Source organism: Phascolarctos cinereus, unplaced genomic scaffold, assembly GCF_003287225.1.
Source record: "Phascolarctos cinereus isolate Bilbo 61053 unplaced genomic scaffold, phaCin_HiC Scaffold_4;HRSCAF=312, whole genome shotgun sequence".
NCBI classification, from domain to species: Eukaryota; Metazoa; Chordata; class Mammalia; order Diprotodontia; family Phascolarctidae; genus Phascolarctos; species Phascolarctos cinereus.
The window spans coordinates 714,020,605-714,044,532 of NW_027555847.1; the positions used below are offsets into that span (position 1 = coordinate 714,020,605).

At 42.8% G+C, this 23,928-nt stretch overlaps 1 protein-coding gene across 1 annotated transcript in view; it reads left to right on the plus strand.

The window, feature by feature from the left end:
- The window catches only part of SEZ6L (seizure related 6 homolog like), a 252,151-nt gene that overhangs the window by 219,440 nt on the left and 8,783 nt on the right, over positions 1–23,928 (plus strand). Inside the window, exons 13-16 of the mRNA XM_020996645.2 lie at positions 12,401–12,595; positions 16,669–16,701; positions 20,921–21,035; positions 22,506–22,608. Of these exons, the coding sequence (XP_020852304.1) occupies positions 12,401–12,595; positions 16,669–16,701; positions 20,921–21,035; positions 22,506–22,608 (446 nt within the window). The remainder of the gene's footprint in view (positions 1–12,400; positions 12,596–16,668; positions 16,702–20,920; positions 21,036–22,505; positions 22,609–23,928) is intronic.

Consider the following 23,928-nt stretch of genomic DNA (forward strand, 5'->3'; position numbering starts at 1 on the left):
CCTTCTACAGAGAAGAAAATTGAAACTCAGAGGAGGAATTTCCTCTTCTCCAATTCCCTTTCCTTCAACTTCAAATTCAGCTCCTTTAGAAAAGCTATAACCAGTTGATCAGCCCTTGTTGGATTGAACATTTACTCCCATTAACTGCAGGAGGTTCCCACCAACCTATTTCACATGGTGGGAGCAATCAGGAATTGATTCAGTAAATGAAGCCACCAAAGACCCAGGAAAAGAAATTCTAAACAAAAGCTTGTTTTGAAATGCTAAACAGTGCGATGTTGCTACAGGGGTGGAGGTTGCGGATTCTATAATGAGGTAGTAGTGTGATGGCCCTCCAGGACCCAAGAGACTTGCTGTGTTTTCTACATCCCAGGCCTTTCCTGCTCCCTTACAGGGAGGCGTTATCTCTGCCACACTGAGTTGTGGGGAATTCCTTATCACTGAATGCTAATGGGTTCACAAGCCACGAGGATGTGAGACAGCACTAAGGCTGAGGGTGTTCCACAGAGAAATTATGAATACCAACGTCTGGTCAAAGTTAAGCCAATAAATTGGTCAGGACCATGGACAATGACTGGTGCTGTCCAGCAGTCCACTACAACTACATGGAGTTTGGGATTCTTGCTCTAAGGGCATTTTTTGAGGTTGAGGTAAATGGACAGAGGGTATTTTAAAATGCTTCTATTACTGAGAAGTCAGAGAAGCCCTCCCTGTTCGGTGCAGTTAGTGGCTTTCTGTAGGCTTGGCAAAGTCCACTCAAGTCTTCCAAAGCAAGGCACACAAACCGTGCTCTCAAAATAATAGTAGTAAGAATGATTGGACATATTGCAATGAGAATTTTATGGGCAGATCTCCAGGAAACCACTTAGTCTAGCTATAGATAGCATATCCCCACCGAAGATACAGATCTCATGTGACTTCCTGACCCTGGGGGCACCCGATGTATATGAGCTAGTCATCTAGCCAGAACTAAGAGAAGTCACATCCAGACTGGAATTCCTGATACTTATCTAGGGCATTATTGTTTATGAAACACTTTGTAAGTATTATATCTTTTGAGTCTTACACAATCCAGTAAAACTATAAAATCCCCATTTTATTGATGAGGCTCAGAGATGTTAAGTGATTTGCCCGTGGCCACAATGTTAATGAGTACCAGAAGTAAGATTTGAACCCAGAGACTAAGTTTAGCATTCTACACTACACAAGAGTTTGGATTTCATAGTGGGGACGGTGGGTTCCCAGTTTGAAAATGCAATTGAGTTTTTGATTGGACCCCTTACATGTATTTGATAAGCAACCTGCTCTCCTTTAGAAACCTGGTGTTTTTTGACAATACATCACAGATATTCAGGAAGTCACCTTAGTCAGGTAGCATCCTTAGTCATCTGGAGCTAGGGAGAGACCAGGAATAGAAAGCTGGCCTTGGAATTAGGGATATCTGAGTCCAATTCTACTTATGCCTCTTGAGAGCTTTGTGGTGATGGACAAATCATTAAACCTATGTGGCATTCAATGTTCTACGGGTCCTTTCCAGCTCTGATATATTATATCCTAAAGTCCATTTCTTCTCTGATATCCTTTTGTGTAAGGGTCCTCCCAACTTTGACATTGTCTCTCTTCTAAGGCTGCTCTCAGTCATGATATTCTCTGTTCTCAGATCTCTCCTAGTCCTGACATTCTGTGTTCTAAGGCCTCTTCCAGCTGTTTACTCAGGAAGTGTAATTAGTGAATATGTTCATGTTTAACCATTTTTCAGTCATGTCCAACTCTTTGTGACCCCATTTGGGATTTTCTTGGCAAATATACTAGAGTGCCTTGGCATTTTACAGCTCATTTGACAGATGAGGAAACTGAGGTTAAGTTACTTGCCCAGGGTCACACAGCTATTAAATGTCTGAAACCAGATTTGACTAAGGAGGATGAGTCTTTCTGACTCCAGGTCCAGTGCTCTATCCACTGCTCCACCTAGCTGCCTACTTAGTGAACAACTATACTTACAGGAATTCTTAGAGGGATGGTGTCTATCAGAAAGTATGACTTCCAAAAAATCCATGGTGATTCAGAGTTCCAAGAAATTAGATAGCTGTGTACTGGCTGTTGAATACACACATCTTCAGGCTGGTCCCCACAGCAGCATCAAGAATACTCCATTAGATTTCTCAGTGTTGAGACAGTTTATTTCCTTTGGTGAATAAAAGTTTCCCAACCTGAATCATCTGGAATCCTGCATTCAGCTCTGAGTGTTGCATCTTTGAGAGGACATTGAAAAGCCTCTGGACAGTGACCAGTATGACAAAATGGATTTGAATCCATATCAAATAGAAATTGGTTAAAGGACCTTAGAATGCTTAGTTCAGAAAAGAGAAGACTTGGGGTATGTTTTTGGAGGGAGAGGGGAATGAGATCACAAATTAGAGCTTCAAAGAACCACAGAATCCACTTAATTCAATCTACTAACTTGTCAGGTGCAGAAACCCAGGCCCAGAGAGGTTAAATCATTTACCCCAGGTCTCATAAGGACTAAGTTACAAAGCCAGGATTTGAACCTGTGTCCTAGCGTCACTGAATCATAGAACCATAAAATCATTGGGCTAGAGCCAGAAGGCACCTAAGACACTATCTGGTCCAATTCTTCATTTTATAGTTGACCAACTGGGGGACAGCCAGGTTAAGTGGTTTACCAAAAGCCACATGGGTAGCACGTCAGAGGTAGAATTTTTGTCTAGATCCTCTGAATACAAACACCAGACAATCCATCACACTAAACAGTTGCCTTCAAATATTTATTTTTTTAATATAAATTTATTTATTTTTAGTTTTCAACATTCACTTCCACAAGTTTTTGAGTTCCAAATTTTCACCCCATCTCACCCCTCCCCCCACCCCAAGATGGCATGCATTCTGAATATCCCTTCCCCTATTCTGTCCTCTCTTCTATCTCTCTCCCCTTCTCTTATTCCCTTCCCCTTCTATTTTCCTGTAGGACAGGATAGACTTCTGTACCCCATTTCCTGTATTTCTTATTTCCCAGTAGCATGTGAAAACATTTTTTTAACATATGTTTTTAAAACTTTAGGTTTCAAATTTTCTGTCTTCCTCCCTTCCCACCCACCCTCATTGAAAAGGCAAGCTACTCAATATAGGTTGTACATGTGCAGTTATGCAAAACACGTCCATAGTAGACATGTTGTGAAAAACTAACTCTATTTCCCTTAATCCTATCCTGCCCTCCCATTTCTTCTATTCTTTCTTTTGACCCTGTCCCTCCTCAGAAGTATTTACTTCTGATTACCCCTTTCCCAATCTGCCCTCCTCTCTATCATCCCCCTGCTCTCTTGTCCCCTTCTCCCCCTATTTCCTGTAGGGTAAGACAGATTTCCATACCCAATTGAATGTGTATGTTATTCCTCCTTAAGCCAAATCCTATGAGAATAAGATTACTCATTCCCTCTCACCTTCCCCTGTTTCCCCTCCACTGTAAGAGACTTTCTTTTCTGTTTTTTTTGTGAGATAATTTACCCCATTCTACCTCTCCCTTTCTTCTTCTCCGAGTATAATCCTCTCTCATTCCTTAATTTTATTCTCCAGATATGACCCCTTAATCTTCAACTCACCCTGTCCTATCTATCTATATATACATACATATAATTTTTTTCCTCCAACTACCCTAATACTGACAAAGGTCTCATGAGTTATAAATATCATTTTTCCATGCAGGAATGTAAACAGTTCAATCTTAATAAGTCTCTTATGATTTCTCTTTCCTGTTTACCTCTTCATGTTCCACTTGAGTCCTGTATTTGAAAGTCAAATTTTCTATTCAGCTCTGGTTTTTCATCAAAATGCTTGAAAGTCCTCTATTTCACTGAATGACCATTTTTTCCCCTGAAGGATTATACTCAGTTTTGCTGGGTAGGTGATTCTTGGTTGTAATCCTATCTCCTTTGCCTCCAGAATATTATATTCCATGCCCTGGTCCTTTAATGTAGAAGCTGCTAAATCTTGTGTTATTCTGATTGTGTTTCCACAGTACTTGAATTGTTTCCTTCTGGCAGCTTGTAATATTTTCTCCTTGACCTGGGAACTCTGGAATTTGGCTATAATATTCCTAGGAGTTTTCCTTTGGGGATCTCTTTCAGGAGGAGATCTGTGGATTCTTTCAATTTCTATTTTGCCCTCTGGTTCTAATATGTCAGGGCAGTTTTCCTTGATAATTTCTTGAAAGATGATGTCTAGGCTCTTTTTTTTATCATGTCTTTCAGAGAGTCCAATAATTTTTAAATTCTCTCTCCTGGATCTATTTTCCAGGTCAGTTGTTTTTCCAATGAGATATTTCACATTGTTTTCTAATTTTTCATTCTTTTGGATTTGTTTTACAGTGTCTTAATTTCTCATAAAGTCACTAGCTTCCAATTGCTCTATTTCAATTTTTAAGGAAGTATTTTCTTCAGTAAGTCTTTTGCACTTCCTTTTCCATTTGGCCAATTTTTCTTTTTAGAGCATTCTTCTCCTCATTGGCTTTTTGGACCTCTTTTGCCATTTGGGTTAGGCTATTTTTTTATGGTGTTATTTTCTTCAGTATTTGTTTGGGTCTCCTTTAGCAAACTGGTTTTGTGATTTTCTTGTATCACTCTCATTTTTCCTCTACTTCCCTTACTTGCCTCTCAAAATCCCTTTTGAGCTCTTCCAAGGCCTGGGACTGATTCATATTTTTCTTGGAGGCTTTGGATGTAGGAGCTTTGACTTTGTTGTCTTCTTCTGGTTGTATATTTTGATCTTCTTTGTCACCAAAGTAAGATAATATAGTCTGACTCTTTTTGCACTGCTTGCTCATGATCCCGGCCAATTACTTGAGTTTTAAACTCTTTGTTAAGGTACACAAATCTGCTTCCAATGTGGAGAATGTACTGTCCCAAGCTTTGGGGGTTTGTACAGCTGTTTTCAGAGATACTTGTAGGGACCTGTAAATTTTCAGTTCTTGCAAGGTGGTATGATAAGGGGTGAGGTGTTTACTCCTTTCCTGGACTGTGACCACAAGTATTCCTTTCTGTCCCGTAACTGTGAGGAGGGGTTCCTCTCCACAGCCACTCCAAGCTCCACCACGCCAACGCTCCTCCTTACCCCAGCACTGCTGCCCAGAACTGTGACCCTGACCCAAACACGGGCAAAGCAAGAGATTCCTGCCTCAGCACTGGCAAAGAGATCCCTGCAGTCTCTCTCTGATCAGCCACTGGATTCCTGCTCAGTCTGTGGGCCGGAAGCTCGGGAAGCAGCTGCCCCCCCCAGGGCCACGCTCTTGGGGAATGGAGCTGAGACCCCACCTTCCTTTCTCAGCACTGACAGAAACACTTTTCCCACTGACCTTCTAAGTTGTCTTTGGCATTCATGGATTGAGGAGTCTGGAAATTTCCACAGCTGCCCGAGATTCAGTCCTCTGAGGCCTGCTCCAGGTTCGCTATGGCCTGCGCACCCATGCTGCACTGTGCTGTGCTCCCAGCCCGGCACGATATACCTTTCTGATCAATCATCCAGGTTGTCTTGGATGGGAAATTTGTTTCACTTTGTCTTCCTTGTGGGTTCTGCTGCTTCAGAATTTGTTTAGAACCATTTTTTATGAGTATTTGGAGGGGTTTGGGGGAGAGCTCAAGCAAGTCACTACTTTCACTCTGCCATCTTGGCTGCACCTGCCTTCAAATATTTAGAGAGGTGTCCTATGGATCAGAGTTGTTCTTCTTGGCCCCAGTGGGGAGAAGTAGGCTAAGTAAGAAACAATTGCAAGGTGATCATTTCACTTAATTATAAGGAAGAGCTTCATGATGCATAATGCTTCCCTGAAATGAAAGAATATGGCTTGAGGGTTTTCCATCACCAGAGGCCTTCTGGTAGAGGCTGAAGGACCACTTTTCCAAAATACTTCAGAGGAGGGTCTTGCTTCAGGCGAGGTGTTGAACCAGGTAGCTCCCAGAGTTGCCTCCATAAGAATCTAAGACTAGGATTCCAACATTCTATTATGAGACTTCATGATTCTGAGTTTCAATGATTCCATGCCACCTGCTGGCATTTTAAGAATACTGCAGTTTATTTAAATGCTAAAGGTATTCCAGAGTATATTACTAAAGTGACGATAGTTCCAACCAACCAGTGTGGTTCAGATGGCATGTGAGAAAAGCCTGCTTCTTGCTTTCATCAGCCCCTCTTATCTGATTCTTACAGTTCTGCTGCCTGGGGAAAGCCATCAGAGCATGCTGGACTAGAGGATTCCCTCTGATTCCAAATCCAAATCTCTTATCAAGGAGCTAAGGAGTCTAGTAGAGTCCAAAGAATAGATGGGATCCCAAAGGGATTTCCTTGTGAGGTAGAAGGTTGGATGGGATTTACTTCTAATGTCCCTTTTAACTCTAAAAGCCTATAAGTGGACTCCATGGCTGGAGGAGGCCTCTTCCAGGAGCGGTTATCTGGTCCAAGAAAGGAATCACAGAATCACAGAACCTGAGAGCTGGGAGAGACTCCAGTGACTGTCTAGCCCAACCCATTCCCATGTTCAGCATATGGTCATGTTGGGCCAGCATTGGGCCTGGAGTCAGGAAGATTCATCTTCCTGAGTTCAAATCTGGCCTCAGACACTTACCAGCTGTGTGACCCTGGGCAAGTCACTTCACCCTGCTTGCTTCCATTTCCTCATCTGTAAAATGAGCTGGAGAAGGAAATGGCAAATTGCTCCAGTATCTCTGCCAAGAAAATCCCAAATGGGGTCATGGTGGTCCAGATACAACTGAACAACGAATGATAGTCATCTAGTTTCTTCCTTAATATCTCCAAGGAGGTGGGGAGGGGGACCCACCTCCTCTCAAGGGAGGCTATTCTACTTTTGGGCAGCTTTCATTCTTAGGAAGACTTTCCTGGCATTAAACCCCAACTGGCTTCTTCAAGATTCCCACTCACTGCTCCTGGTTCTCTTCTCCAGAGCCAAACAGCAAATCTAATCCCTTCTCCATATGACAGCCCTTCACATACTTGAATAGAGTTATCATGTCCCCTCTCTCCAAGCTGAGCATGCCCAATTCTCTTCTTTGATCCTCATATGACCTAGACTCAAGGCCCTTCACTATCCTGGTTGCTTCCTCTGGGCATTCGCTGCCTTATTAATAACTTTCTTAATTCAGGGTCCCCAGATAAGTTACATGGTGAGATCTGATGAGGGCAAAAAGCACTGGAACTATTGGCACCTATTCTTAGAAATTTTGCCTTTCTGAATGTGCCCCAAGATTGCATTAGCCTAGAACTCAAAGTTTTTGACAAACTGTTAAGCCCAGTGATTTGAAGTGTAGATAACTAATCACCAAAAGACCTAATGAATTCCATAGTTTGTCTTGGGAGGAGGGAGGGAGACCCTGTAATGAATCTTACCTGGCTGAGGACATTTCCCAGGTCATTTATCTACTTACTGAGGTTTGTAAAATACAAGGAGTGCCCCAACCATTCAGCTTCTGTTTTATTGACTGATCTCTGCAATTTTCCCTTTCCCAGCAACATGGGGCTTATAGAACCCTCCAGGGACCATTTATGAGGTACTCCTGACTCCAGGAAACACTATATCCATCTGTCATAAAGTGAAGCACAGTGATCATAGGAATGAATGAAAGAAAAAGCATTTATTAACAACTTAGTATGCACAAAGCATTATACTAAATGCTGGATACACAATTTGAAAAGTCAGACAATTGCTGCTCCCAAGCAGCTCCCATTTTAATGGAGGAGACAGCACATACAAGAGGCTTTAGCTGTAGGACAGATGGAAGGGCTGAGCTGCCCACAGAGCATAGCAGCAGGGCAGATGATAATATTATGATCCTAATGGCAATCACAGCGAGGGTGAGGCCTTCTTATTCTGCTCTGTGTCCTCTTCCCACTCCTTCCTTGGTTGCCTAAGAGGTTTGTACCCATAGGGAATCTAAGGAAATCTGCCTCAGAAATACATGTCTTCTCTAATGCTGGCAGGAAAATAGAGACATCCCATCAACAAACACTGGCAGGAAAATAGAGGCATCCCATCAATTCTGCATATTTGAATATTAACATCCAGAAAAATTCATATTAACATCTATATGATTGAGCAGAATTTTCATTGTGCATTCTGACTTGATATGGTCTCATTTATCTGAATGCACACACACACACAAACATACAATGTTAGAGCTGGAAGGAACTTTAGAAATTGTGGAGCCCAAGTCCATTATTTTACAGAGGAATGAATTTGAGATCAGAAAAAGGAAGTCACTTTCCCCAGGTGGCACAGCTAATGAATTAGTTGCCACAAGATTTGATCTCAAAGACTAACTCTGAGCCTAGTATAATTCCCATTACACAACACTGGCTCTTTTGACAAGTAAGTGCTTAATATGTATAATGTGTGTGTGTGTGTGTGTGTGTGTGTGTATGTCAGACTCTACATGTATGGATAGCCCTGTTCTGCAGAGATTACAAAGAGATGAAAAACCCCACCTCTGCCCTCTGGAACTTCCTCCAGGGTGGGGAACCTTCAACCTTGAGGCCATGTGTGGCCCTCTAAGTCCTCAAGTGTAGCCCTTTGACAGAATCCAAACTTCACAGAACAAATCCCCTTAATAAAAGGATTTGTTCTGGGAAACTTGGACTCATTCAAAAGCAGCACCCAAGGACATAGAAGGCCATGTGTGGCCTCAAGGCCACAGGTTCCCCACCCCTGTCCTAGCCCAATTGGACAATCACAGAATTGCAGAGTCGGAAGTGATGTAGGAGGCCATTGCAACCAACCCATACATGAAAAAATGATCCTGCCTCCAACACACTTAAGCAGTCACTAAACTTTGTTTAAAGACCTCAGGGAACCCCCCCCCCCCCAGGTTCTCCTGGTACAAACCCACTCCAATTCTGAATAGCTTCAATCATTTGGAAGTTTTGTTTTGTTTTTCCCTCATAGCTCAGGCTAAACTGACTTAACTTGAAACATTCACCCTTTGCTCATAGTTTTACTGCTGGCTCCCAATGGATGCTTTTTCCTATCTTACAGCCCTTTAAATACTTGAAGCAGCTATCACATCCCACCTGAACCTTCTCTTCTCCAGATTAACCATTCCCATTCCTTCACCTGGTCTTAATGATGGCAGGCATGAACCCAAGGCCCTTCCTCACCCTGGTTGCTCTCCTCTGGATGCTCTCTGAATTATCAATGCCCTTCCTAAATGGCTGTGCAGAATATAACATGATATTCCAGATAGAAACCGATCTGGGAGGACTCCAGAGGAACTATCCACTAGGCTTACCATACTCGATGCTGTATCTCTTAATGGAGCCCAATATCACCTTCCTTTGGGGGAGGGGAAACAAGTCAAGCAACAAGGTTAACAGCTTAGCCTGAAAACAGACTCCACTGAGGCAGCAGAGCTCCTATGTCAAGGGCCATGTGATTGGCATAGGCAATAAGTTTTGTAGGGGTTGAGAGTAAGCAGAGATGAATGTGGCCACCAACGGTCAAAAAAGGAGTGTAACCAAGGAAAGGGTATGATAGGCAGATGGAATGGAGAACAGCATTCATGGAGGGTCAGGGACAGGAATGGTGTCTACAAAGAGAAATGGAGTAAGGAACTGTGTGAGGGAACAATTAAGAAAGAGACTTGCCCAGCTAAAGCATGGGGATTATTTTAAGTAGGAGAAAAAAATGAAAGAATTTGGTGATACAGCACTCTGCAGTTTTCAAATAATTTTCATAACAATCATAGAATATTCCAATTTAAAGGGATTTCAGAGATCATCTAGCCCAACATGCATCTGAACAAGAATTTTCTCTATTAAAGGCAGGCAGTGGCACAATGGATAGAGTGCTGGGACTGGATTCAGGAAGACCCAAGTTCAAATATGGCCTCAGATACTAGCCATATGACCCTGCACAAGTCATTTAATCTCTGCTTGTCTCAGTTTCCTCAACTGTAAAACAAGGATAATAATAGTACCTACCTCCCAGGGTTGTTGTGAGGATCAAATAAGCTAATATTTGTAAAAAGTTCTTAGCTCGACGCATGGCACATAGTAGGTGCTATATAAATGCTTATTAATTTCCTTTTCACCTACCACATGTATCATCTCCTTTGTTCTTCATAACACCGATGTTTGAAAGGAAAGAAAAAAGATATTATCTTTGTGGCCCAGAGATATGAAATAATTTGTCCAAGGTCACACAGCTAGTACATATTGGAACCAGGACAAAAACTCATGTCTCATCAACAAACCCCATGCTCTTTCTGCCACAGTTCAACTCAATTCAATAAGCTATTAATGGCTTACTAAATACCAATATCCATTCTAGATATAGAGGAAACAGAGGAAAAATTAAATAGGCCCTACCCTCAAGGAGCTCACTGGCCTCCCAGCAGTTTATTACAGAAGACACCTCATCTCCCAACTCTAGACATTTTGACTGGCTGTCTGCCATATATCTAGTTCATTCTCTCTCTGTCTCTCTCTCTGTCTCTCTCTCTGTCTCTCTCTCTGTCTCTCTCTCTCTCTCTCTCCCCTCTGTGTGTGTGTATCTGTCTGTCTCTGTGTGTCTATCTGTATGTGTCTCTGTCTCTGCCTCTATCTCTCTGACTCTGTCTCTGTCTCTGTCTCTCTCTTTCCTCTCTCTGTGTCTGTGTCTCTCCTCTCTCTGTCTCTCTCTCCTCTCTCTGTCTCTCTCTCTGTCTCTCTGTCTCTCTCTCTCTCTCTCTCTCTCTCTCTCTCTCTCTCTCTCTCTCTCTCTCTCTCTCTCTCCCTCCCTCCCTCCCTCCCCTCATCTCCACCTCCTGGCTTCCTTCAAGTTCTAATTCAAATCCTGCCTCCTACAAGAATCCTTTCTTGTCCCCTCTTAGTGCTAGCGCCGTCTCTCTGTTAATAATCTACAATTTGCTCTGTATACATCTTGTTTGTAGATAGTTGTTTCCATACTGTCTCCTCCATTAGAGGGTGAGTTTCTTGAGGGCAGGGACTGTTTTTGTCTTTCTTTGTACCCTCAGCACTTAGCACAGTACCTGGCACATAGCAGGGGCTTAATAAATACTAGTTGACTTGTCACTGTACTATAGGGATATAATATGTACACAAGCAAGAAAATACCAAGTATGTGCATAATAACAAAAGTAATTTAAGCAGAGAAAGAGAACTACTACCCGAGGTCTCAAGAAAGGCCTCCAGTAGGAAGTGGCATACAAGCTATGCATTAGAGAAACTTGTACATTCCAGGCACCATACAAAGGCATAGAAGTGGGAGGTAGGAAACTACACTGTTCCACTCTTTAGGGATCTTCAGTATTCAGAAGGTCAATATCACCTGTAAGATGTCTGTATTTCCACCTTGTGTTGCTACTACCTTAAGGCAGGTTTATTCCCACACTGCAAGATTTGTTGTGTGACCCTGGGCAAGTCACTTAACCCTGTTTGCCTCAGTTCCTCATCTGTAAAAAAAAAATGAGCTGGAGAAGAAAATGGGAAATCACTGCAGTATATTTGCCAAGAAAACACCAAAATGGTGTCACAAAGATGAGGGCATGACTGAAACCCAAAATCATTGAGCAACAAGAACAGAATTGGTTAGAATGTAAGATCTTGGAGGGCAGAGGCTATTTTTTTCTCTGTATCCCCCATGCCTACAGCAGTTCTTGGCATACAGTAGATGCTTAATAAAAGCTTGTTAAGTGACTGAGTGGTTGATTTAGTGCTTTGGAGTTAATGTTTTACACAACTTAAGTAAGGACTAACAAATCACGTGCCTGTTTGAAGCTCAATCGCCCTTTGTGACGTAGGGTCTTTGCTAGCTGTTAAATTTTGTGGTTATTAATTTTAACTTGGTATTAACATGAAACATTTGGAGTGAAGGTTTCCTGTATATGAGTCCCAGATCTGATATTTGCTAGCTGCATGACCTTGGGTAAGTCACTTCCTTTTTCTAAGTCTCTTTTCCTCATCTGTAAAATATGGATAAAAAGCAATCAATGATAACTACTTATCCTTGGTTCTTCACAAGGCTTCTCCAAGGAAAGTACGTCATTAACTTTTTCTTCCCTCCAGCCCTTTCCCACCCACTGAGAAGACAAGCAATATGTTGCCCATATACATATGAAGTCATGCAAAATATAGTTTAAGGAAAGTTCTTCATAAATCATGAGGCCCTGCAGAAATGGGGGCTATGGTGTTATTGCCCCTGGGAAGGCCATCGGTCTGAAAGGTTCTTGCTCTGAGGTTGTATAGACCTTGGCTCTACTGCCACTAGCCACTGTTGGCTAATTGTCATAGGTTGTGCAGACCTCAGGATGACATGTCTCTAAATTCCTGGACCCTGTCTCTACAGCACTACCTAACAAACCGTCACATTCTGCTTTCCTTGCAGCTGAAGAGACTCTTGCATGTGACAACCCAGGGCTGCCTGAAAATGGCTACCAGATACTATACAAGCGGCTCTACCTGCCAGGTGAATCTCTCACATTCATGTGCTATGAAGGTTTCGAGCTGATGGGAGAAGTGACTATCAAATGCATCTTGGGTCAGCCTTCCCACTGGAGTGGACCACTACCTGTCTGTAAAGGTAAAGAGCCATTTCTTCATTCATTACAGCCACACGGAATGGACACTCGGACACGAAAAAGACACATACTTCCCAGCTTCCTCAATTATGGTTATGATTGTTATCTTAGAATGTCAAGGCTGGGAAGGAACCTTGATGAATGAACAAATGAATGAATGAATGAAAAACATTTATTAGTGCTTGCTATGTACCAAGAACAATATCAACCTGCTAATCACACACAGTAGTAACTTAATAAATGCTTATTGACTGACTGACTAATTACTGGGTTATAAATACAAAGGTAAGAGCATCTCTACCTCAAAGGTCTTCTATTAGGGGAAGACAACATATATAGGGGTGTATGGCCAGGAGTTTTGGTCTGATGAGTCAAAAAGATGGTGAATATTGCAATAAAGTAGTCCACTACCGCTCTTTTCCAGACGCTGTGATAGCTGGTTTAGTGGCAGTTCATTTAATTACAATTCTGAGAGAAGAGGTCAAAAGGAGAGTGTTGAGGGTGGGAAGGAATAATGTGGAGCATCAGGGTGGAAAATGTGAGCAGCAGAACACACAACACATACTAGGGCAGCAGAGTGACACCTTAGCTTAGAACAGAGAAGAGAGCATGTTCAAAGCCAGGTCAAGCCTTGGATCATAGAATGTCATTTAGAAGTTAGTGATCTTAGAAACCACCTAGTGAACTTCTCATTTTACAGAGGAAGGAAATTAAAGCCCAGAAAGGGGAAATTATTTCCCTGAGGTTACACAATAAATCAGCAGCAGAGCTGGAGCTTAAACTCAGGTCTCCTGATGCCAGACCCAATACTCTTTCCGCACACAATGCCACCTCTCCACGAAAGTACTCTGAACTGGACTCTAAAAAAGGAGGCAACACTTTGTTGTAATTCATAAGGTCTTAGATCTAGAGCAGGAAGGGACCCCAGAGGCCCTCTAGTCCAATCCCCTCATTTTATAAATGAAGAAACTGAGGCCCATGGAGACTAAGGGACATGCCCAAGGGTCATTCAAGTAGCAGGCTCCAGAAGCGGGATTTAAAATTGGGTCCTCTTGACTCCAAGGCTAGAAGAATCTTTTTAGTATACCACCCAATCTCCCTTCAAGTAAAAACACACAAATATAAAAAGAGTGCATATGGACAGAGTAGTCAGCTATCTTTGTGATGAAATTGAAGAGGTGGTGGACAAGTCCCTCTCCAGCCCCTATCCCTGAAAGAAAGTATTTATTCTTGGAATTATACTATTAGAAATTCATTCATTTGTCTGTAGAAGGCAAGTATCTCCAGGAAATAGAACAAAGACATGCTTATCAAGTCATTTATGAGTTGGCATAAATGATTTTTTTTAAATCTCCTTACCTGAATACTTTCTTTCATAGAGGCAGAAGGTGAGGGTAAAGAACACATAAAAGGTAGGCTGAGGAGCTTTGCAGACTTCCCAGTTTTGTTGAAGGGGGGCCAGCCCTAATGTGTATGTTTCTCCTTAACGATTTGAAGATTCTGATTCTGGGGTAAAAAGAGTTGAGTTTCAAAGACAAAAGTAACCTGCATCCTCTATACTGTTATCCTATGAGCACCTTTGTTTCCAATGAGTATCTAACTCATGGCTCTTCTTTTTACAAAGTATCCATACATGATTTTATTTATTTATATATAAAACACTATATACTGCAACAAAGTAACCTATGATTCTTATACTTTTGCAATGTATCCTATAAGGGCCTTTAATTTTAAGAAGCATCATCTCTAACTGTTGCTATTAGAAAGTATCTTCTAATTTTATGTTGTTACATTGATACATAGTACTTTACTGAGACAAAGTATCCCCCATATCATTACAAAGCTGGTTCTAACACATATATTGTTACAAGGTATTCTACAATTTCTCAATGATTACTGAGTTTCCCCATTTTGTTCAAACTCAGTCTTTTTAGAAAATATCTTATCATTCACAAAGGGTTACAATTATCCTAGAGTCTTAAAATGAATCCTATAACTCCTTTACTTACAAGATAAATAGTTAAGTTTTAATATTAAATTCACCATAAGAGGGAGAAAATTAACAGACTCCTTTCTGGATATCTGTACGCTACAAGAGAGAATATTGATTCTGACCTTTTCATAGACCCATGTGTCTTGAACTATGAGAGCTGAAAGGGACTTTTTGAGTCATCCAATGCAGTGAAAAGGGAATTGACCAGCCCGTGGTCACTTAAATAGCCAAGCTGGCCCAGCCTTGAATTTGAGTCTTCTTTCTACAACCTGTGCTCTCTCCACTTCATCAGCTTCAAAGAGAGTCAGAATTCAGCTTAGAATCACATCATGCCATGAATATTCTTTGGTCTCTGACCACTAACCCACAGGTCTCCAGAGGATGCCATCTGATCTCCTAAGTAGCTCTTCCTGTGGTTTTTGATTTCTGATAAACACTCAGTTCCATCATAGTGATTTTGGAAATGGACTGTTTAAGTCCTTGTCCACTTCCTGGCAATTACTGTGAACTGAGGCAAAGGGTTTGGTTACTTTATTACAGATGCACCAAAAAAAAAAAAAGTGTGCCCTCACTTTATGTCTCTTGGTTCTCTGAGAATGGGTGAATAAAAATAGCTTTCCAATGAATGAGCTAAAAATTAAAAAAAATAGGAGAGAAGGTTAAATCAGAAAAAGCCAATCTACATGGATTCTGCAACAGAGAAACACTTACCAGGGTTTACAGGGCAGCTCTGCATGCCACTGCACAGCACCACCTTCTAATACCTTAAGACAGTGGACAATGAGTGACTTTGGCCCCTCTCACGACTAGCTCATTTCCCTGGTACAAGCCAGTCACACTCAGCTTCAATTCTCTTCAAACAACATGCATTAAACATCTGCTGTGTGTAGGGCTTTTTACTTAGCTCTGGGGGGACAGAGAGTGACAGATGAAAAGATGAATAAGGTATCTGTACCCTGAGCCTGAGACTTGAGATGCCCTCTGTTGGCCTGAATATAAGCCACCCTCCAAGTCGGTTAACCACACTCAGCCTCAAACAACTTCCTAGGATGTGTCATAGATGATTCGGCAGCACTCCCTCCGCTGACAAAATCCCCAATAATTTGCATTTGGTATTTATGTACGTGCCATGCTCTGTACTGGGCACAAAAATTAAAATCAACCTTCACTCAAAGAGCTTCCATCCTGCTTGGGGGGAAAGTGGAAGTAGGAGCTACACCATGGAAACTTATTTTTCAATACAAAGTAATTTGAGGAGGGAGAGAACAGTGGCAACTAATGGGAATTAGAATAAGCTTCCTGGAGGAGGTGGCACCTTAGTAAGTGTTCACAAAAGACAATCAATCTGTGGGCATTTATTAAGCACCTACTACATTCTAGTCACTGTGAAAAGTGCTGAGAATACAAAGGCAAAAAGCAAAAACAGTCCCTTACCCCAAGGAGCTTACATTCCAATGAGAGTGACAACTTGTATACTGCTAAGTATGCACAAAATACACGCAAAGGCCACACAAGATAATTTTGAGGGAGGAGGTACCAGAGAAGATGAGAAGGGAGGACATTCCAGGTACCAGGCTATGACTTGTGCAAATGCATCACAATGGGAGATAAAAGGTGGAATTCAGAGAAAGCCTAGCGGTACAATTTGGCCAGAAAGGAAATAATATGAAATTAAGGCTGCAGTGGAAGATGGGGCCAACCTGCAAAAAGCCTTAAGTTCTAGGCTGAGAAATGTGTACTGCATCCTAGAGGCAATAGGTAGCCCCTGAAGATTTTTGAGTAGGAGAAAGACGTGGTCAGGCCTGCGTCTTAGGATGATTGTTTTGGTGGCTTGGGAAATTTCCTTTAATTGAAAGATGGAAGAAGAAAATTATTTCCTTTAATGGAAAGATTTCATGTCTTTGCTGCCATGGGGCACACACTGTATTGGAATCATGTACCTACAGGAATGCAACAGCCAAATGGCTGGTTCTGTGAAGGTGCCTGGTAGGAAGGGCTCTGACTGCCATCTTCTTTTCATGTTTCACTGGACTAGGATGAATGCATTTTCCAAGTCCCAATATTTTCTGCTTTCTCTTTCAGTTAATCAAGACAGCTTCGAGCACGCTTTAGAAGGTGAGTTGGACAATGAAAATCCCACCCACAAAACATAACAATGAAAGAGATGGGGAAGGTCACTTAGCGTCTTTATCAAGCTATCACAAAGCCCATTTATATCTCCGCCAATAACTGCATGGGCAGTGCCATTGTGAAAAATAATTGGATATTCATTTCAGTGCCTAAATATGCCAGGATAGCGATTTGGCACCAATTCCCTGCACAGGAAAATATAAAAGAAACTGACATTTCGTATGTTGGAGAAGCAGTTTATTCAAATAACCCAGTTGTAAGATTTTCAACCAATTAAGCAATTTGCCTCATCACTTCAAATAAGTAGCACACCTGGAAGTTTGGGCTGGGTTAAGTCAGCTCCATCTGATATAATGGATAGCATCTTTTCTATGGCATCAGGGGACAGGGCCAGCTATGGAGGAGGAAGGGAAAGCAGCAGCAAGGGGGAAGCAGTGGCTTACTCCATTTGACAAGCTGGAGGTGGCTCCTCTCTCGGGAAGGCCATGTGGTGAAGGTGAAAGGGCACTAAATTGGGTATATTGAACTTAGAGTGGCTGAACCTTTGTCCAACCCACGGCCTTATTGTGTTCCCTAACCCTAACCCTGCTTAAGACTCAGTTTCCTTGTCTGCAAAGGGCTGAATTAGATATACTCAAAGGTCCCTTCCTGATCTGGCTCTGTGGTCCAATGAGTGTTTTCCTGCTAGAACTCTCCTTTTTTGTGCATTTTTTTGGGGGTGTGGGCAAGCAGTGGGAACTTCTGACATACCTTAGCTGCCTGGTAACACTGAAAACCACAAAGGCACATTAGACATTTATCATGAATACTTGATAGAATTGCTCTTTCTGAATGGCTCTTTACAAGCAATATCCCTGCCCAGTTCCTATTCTTAGCTCCACAGAAATAATGCCATACTCTGTGCCTTGTCCCTTTTCAAGGGACAAGGTCTGGTTTTGCCAGCCCTGGGAAGTGGCCCAGAAAGGTGACCTCCAAACTCTCCATCCTGGAGATACAAAAGACTAAAAACTCACACATTCAGCCCACAAATCACCCTGTCCAGAGCCATAACTAAGATAAGGTAATCAGAGCTTTGTCCCAAGGCAAGAGACAGAGCATGCAAATACTTGCCAGCCTTTTGCAGCATAAAACAGCAGAAGTTAGTACCTAGTAAGCAAGAATAGTTAAACAAGGTGGCTGGAGTGAGATCTTTTGCCACCTCTTCACACTCCCTTCCCCTTTTCCCTAGTGTAACATCTTTGTGCTAGAGTCCCAGAATGTCTCTCTCTAGCCCTATCATGGAATAGCTTTCTCCCCTCAGTTGAGATGATACTTTCTGCTACCTGGACTGGCTTGTGGTACCTTCTCTGAGTCCAGAACTCTTAACTGACCCCAATTCTCTATTCCCTTCCCCCTTCACTAAGGCAAAACACCTTCCCTTCCACTCACATCAAGGAGGGAGCCTGGCGCAGTGGAAAAGACATTTCATTTTGAGTCAGAAAACTGTGGTTCAAATGTCTGAATACCATCCCTTGTTTTTGCTTCTGAGTCATTCAGTTATGTCTGACCCCTCATGACCCCATGGTCTTGTCCACAAAGTTTTCTAGGCAAAGATGTTAGAGTGCTTTGCCATTTCTTTTCCCAGTGTATTCCCATTTTACAGATGAGGAACTGAGGCAAACAGGGTAACCCTGTGACTTGACAGGATCACACAGCTAGTGTCTGAAACTGGATTTGAACTTACATTTTCCTCATTCCAGGTCTGGTGCTCAATTCACTGCACTATCTAGCTACCCCCAAACACCATCCCTACTACTTGCTGACTCTGTGACTTTGGGCAAATCATTCCATCTTTCTGGACCTCAGTTTCCTCTTCTGTAAAAATGATGAGGCTGGACTAGATGGCCTCCAACATTCTTTCAAGTTCTAGAGCAATTGTCCTATGACCTTTTCTAATTTCAGAGTTGGCATAGAATCTTGGAGGTCCATGGCACCTTAAAAATCACTGGGTCCTGCCCAATGGTAGGAAACTGAGGTCACTTAATAAAACATGATTTGCCCAAGGTTGCACTGAAAGTTAGGGGCAAAATCAAGTCTGTAACTCACAGTTCTCACTGCCTAGTCCTGTGTTTTTTCCGCTGTCGAGCTACTTCTGATATGGTTATGATTTTTTTTAATTCACATTCCCTCCTCTGGGCCCTGCCTCGTCTTCCTCCTTGAGATCATCATCTGGCACTTAAGACATCTAGATGATCTCTCTACTTCAGAGGGAGTATCGATTGGCTGGGCTTCTGGAGAGTCCCTAGGGTGGCAGAAGAATCAATAATGAAGTTTTTAGAGTTGGATGGGACCTCAGAAGCCACCCAACCCAGCCATACCAGAATGAAAGCTCTCTCTAAAAACCGCCAGCAAAAGATCACACTGCACCTTTGAGTAAACATCTCCAGGGAAGCATTATATTTCTTGAGGCAGTGCGTTCAACTTTGGGCAATTCTAATTGTTGGGAATTTTGTTATTGTTGTTGATGTTTCCCCATGAAATCAAGACTGACTGTCTCTCTAAGAATACAGCCAGTGTTCCTGATAGGCCTTTCTGGGGCCGTGTCTCCTCCCTCTTCCAAGTGATGGCCCTTTAAACAGATACCATCACCCACCTGAGTCTTCTTTTCTCCAATCTAACTCTTCCCCACTTCCTTGTTTTCATCATGATTGCAGGGCAGGAATATCAAGGAGTCAAACATGAGTTCCCATAAGGATGGAAAATGCTTTTATGTAGGTCATAGGAGCACAGAATTAGCATTGGAAGGGACCTTAGCAGCAGCATAAGCCACAATGTGAGAGGGACACATAGGTTAGAGGCTGTTCAGAGGAAGGTAATCAGGATGGTGAGATGTACCGAGCACATATCACATGAGAATCAGTGGAAGGAATCGCATGTCCAGAGGAAGAGAAGACAGTGGGGAAGGTGGAGAACGTGAGGAGCTCTCATGTCGAAGAGGAACCAGGAGCCAATGGAAGTTTGTGAAAGTTGCAAAGAGGCAAATTTGGGCATAAGGTCAGGAAGTTCTTCCTAACAACTAGCACTGTCCAAAAGCAGGATGGCCTGCCTCAAGGGTAATGGGTTCCTCTCCTTGTAAGTCTTCAAGTATGGGCCAAATGATCATTTGTCAGGTTTGTTGCAGTGGGGTTTCCTTTCAGGTATGTGTGGCAGTAGATGGCTACAGGGCTGTCTTCCGGTTCTGTTATTCTGTGAACCCCTTCATTTAAATGAGGAAACTGAGGCCCATAAAGGTCAAATGACTTTTCCAGGATCATGTAAGGTAGAAGTGACCAAGTCAGGATTCAAATCCATGTCTTCTGACTCTAAATCAATGGGTAGCAATCATTTGAAGGGTCTTCTATATGCCAAGCACTGCTCTAGACATCAGGTACAAAAAACCAAACAAATAAATAAATAAACTAGTCCTTGTCCTCACAAAGTCAAGGGCAAAAAATATCTACCCATGTGGAAGGGCGAAGGGAAGGGAAAGGAAGGCACAAGGGAAAGGAAGGAGGGAAGGGAAGGGAAGGGAAGGGAAGGGAAGGGAAGGGAAGGAAGGGAAGGAAGGGAAGGGAAGGGAAGGAAGGGAAGGAAGGGAAGGAAGGGAAGGGAAGGAAGGGAAGGGAAGGGAAGGAAGGGAAGGGAAGGGAAGGGAAGGGAAGGAAGGGAAGGGAAGGGAAGGGAAGGGAAAGGAAGGCACAAGGGAAAGGAAGGGAAGGGAAGGGAAGGGAAGGGAAGGGAAGGGAAGGGAAGGGAAGGCACAAGGGAAGGGAAGGGAAGATCTCATGTAGCAAGTGGCAATTGAGCTTTGAAGGGAACTAGAGATTCCAGGAAGCAGAAGTAAGCAGGAGCTACATTCCAGGCATTGGGAACAACCTCAGGAAAGGCACAGAGAGGGAAGATAGAATATCATAGAAATATCATAGAAAAGGGATAAAGCCACTTTGCCTGGACTAAAGAGTTCATGAAAGGATATCACATATAATAAGGCCAGATGGATAGAATAGAGAAAATTATGAAAGGCTTAACATGCCAAATCGAAGAGATTCTATTTTATCTGAGAGGTTAATAGGGAGCCATTGAAATATATTGAGCAGGGAAGTGAGGGTCAGATTTGCCACAACTCCACAATGCATCCCTGTGAAACCTCTAAGAAATGAGCTCCTAACAAATGTTGCCTTTTTAGTAGCAGAAGCGGCAGCAGAGACCTCCCTGGAAGGGGGAAACATGGCATTGGCCATCTTCATCCCAGTGCTCATCATTTCCCTACTGCTGGGTGGGGCCTACATCTACATCACCAGGTAAGAGCCAGCCAGCCATGGCAGCAGATTGCCTGAATCCTTTAGCCAAATGCCTCCAATCACTTTTCATATTTCAATTAAGCCACACAGGCCTGGGTAGAATGAGGCAGGGGTAGGTATATCCATTCCTATTGTCTCTGGGTTCTGCTTCTTGCAGAACCCAGTAAATAAACTAGTCCTTGGCCTCACAAAGTCAAGGGCAAAAAATAACTACCCATGTGGAAGGGCGAAGGGAAGGGGAAGGAAGGCAGAAGGGAAGGGAAGGGAAGGGAAGGGAAGGGAAGGGAAGGGAAGGGAAGGGAAGGGAAGGGAAGGAAGGAAGGGAAGGGAAGGGAAGGGAAGGGAAGGGAAGGGAAGGAAGGAAGGAAGGGAAGGAAGGGAAGGGAAGGAAGGGAAGGGAAGGGAAGGGAAGGGGCCAATAAAATGATGCTGATTGGGTTTCATGTTAACTAAGGGAAGAGCTACTGGAAGAGATCCGGAAGTCTCAATGGGTGCTTGTCGAGATCTCTGAATTATTCAGTCAATCAACAAGCATTTATTGAACTCTTCCTATGCGTTCTGAGCAGTGCTAAGTGCTGAGGATAAAAATGCAAACGGGAAAAAGTCTCTCCCTTCAAGGAGTTTGCGTTCTCTTAGGGGTAACAGCATCAATCAATCAACAAGCTTTGATTTATTTTATAGATTAATTGTAATACTAACAGATAGCATTTATATAGTGCTTGAGAATTTGCAAAGTACTTTATAAATATTATCTCACTGTATCCTCACAACAGCCCTGAGAGGGAGGTAGTATTATCCCCATTTTATAGATGAAGAAACTGAGACAGTCAGAAGTTGAGTGATTTGCCCAGAGTCAACACAGCTAATAAGTGTCTGAGGCTGGATTTGAACTCAAGTCTTTCTGACTCCAAGTCCAGTGCTCTATCCACTGAGTGTTCTTGATGCCTCATTATCAAGCTTAACACTGAGACAAGAGGGGAGGGAGCCTCAGAGTGGTACTGGAGGGGATATAAAGGCACTAGGCAATGTAAGGGTGAGGGGGATCTGTTTGCCAATAACATTGCCTTAATTCAGTCATCTGTAGCATAGTAGTCTCATCTTCAGTAGCTTTATTAAGCTCCCACTATGTGCCAGGCACTACACTGAGTTCTGGTAATACAAAAACAAGAACAAAACAATCCGTGTCCTGAAAGAGCTTGCAGTCTAGCTGAGGCAGGCAATATATACACAGATAGACACAAAAAAATTCACCCAAATTCATACCTATATCCAGGATAATTTGGGGAGAAGAGACTCAGAGGAGTGGGGATCAAGAAAGGCACCATATAGAAGGTGGTGCTTTTAAGCTGAGCCTTGAAGGAAATGAGGGATTGCAAGGGCATGCAAGGCAGTGCGCCTGCGTTCCTTCAGCACTGTAACATGTTTCCTTGAGAAAGTAACTCTTTTTATCCCTTTCATGTTCTCCTCCAGGTGTCGATATTACTCCAACTTGCGCCTGCCTCTAATGTACTCTCACCCATACAGCCAGATCACAGTGGAGACGGAGTTTGACAACCCAATTTACGAAACAGGGGTGAGTTGATCTGTATTCTTATTCTGGTGCCTTCATTTTCTTGGTGCTGGAATGATGGGAAATTGAAACTGAAGGCTTAATTCCCTATAACTCCCCAGGCAGCTCTCAAAGGGAAGCAGCCACCAGGACTCTCTGCATCCCCCATCAAAATTGGTTAATGAGGTGACCATTTTGTTCTTTTGTATCTCCATTGAAAAGATGCTAGGATGGGTTAGGAGGAGATAAATACTTGGTCCCTTTTCATCAATGCAGACTGACCACCTGGTAGGAAGGGCTGACCCTACAGGTTCCCCAGGAGAGGAAATTTAAATAGTCTAGAACTTTGAGAGTGGTGAAATTGAAGGTAAAGTGGGATAGGAGACTCTGGGAGAATGGACTAATGGTTTCTATTGTGCTTTGCATACAGTTTCAAATACCTCCATTGGACAGTGAGGAGTAGTGAGGAGAGAGCCAATCTTAGAGACCCCAAGAGGGGAAATGATTGGCAGGCCCAAGGTCATTATCCTTAACATGATGATGATGGATGAGGTGATCTCTAAGTACCCCCCAGACAGCTCTAAACCCTGATGTTATACTTCAAGGACTAAAAAATATGTTAGAAAATGGCCAAAAGACATCAATAAATACAATGAAGTATTTTGAACCCATTTCATACAAGAGTTGATTATAAAACCAGGTATACTTAATCTGGAGAAAAGAAAACTGGAGGAGGGGAAGGAAGCTGGAGGTGTATGTATCTTCGGGGACTTGAAGGGCTGCCGCATGGAAGATAGATGCAACTGGTTCTGCCTGGGAGCAGAGGACAGGATAAGAATGATGAAGGGAAGGTGCCAAGAAGAAAATGGAGATTTGGTGTCAAGAAAAGCTTCCTAACAATTAGAGTTATCCTGAAGTAGAATGGGCTGCCTCTGGATGTAGTGGTAATTCATCCATTGGAGTGAGAATTCTGGATAGCTACTCATTGTATAGAAGATCAGAGGCTGAGAGACCTAGAGATGGAAGGGTCCATAGAGGTTGTGAGCTAATGGTGGCAAGTTTCCTTCCGGCAAGATTTGAACCTAGATCCCAGGATCATAGATTGAGAACTGGAAGGGAGTTCAGAGGAAACTGAGGCCCAGAGAGGGTGACATTGTTGCTGCTGCTGCTGCTGCTGTTGTTTTTCAAGAATTTTTTACTTGTGTCCATCTCTCCATGACCCCATTTGGGGTTTTCTTGGCAAAGATGCTGGAGTGGTTTGCCATTTCTTCAGCTCATTTTACAGATGAGGAAACTGAGGCCAACAGGGTGAAGTGGCTTGCCCAGGGTCACGCAGCTAGTAAA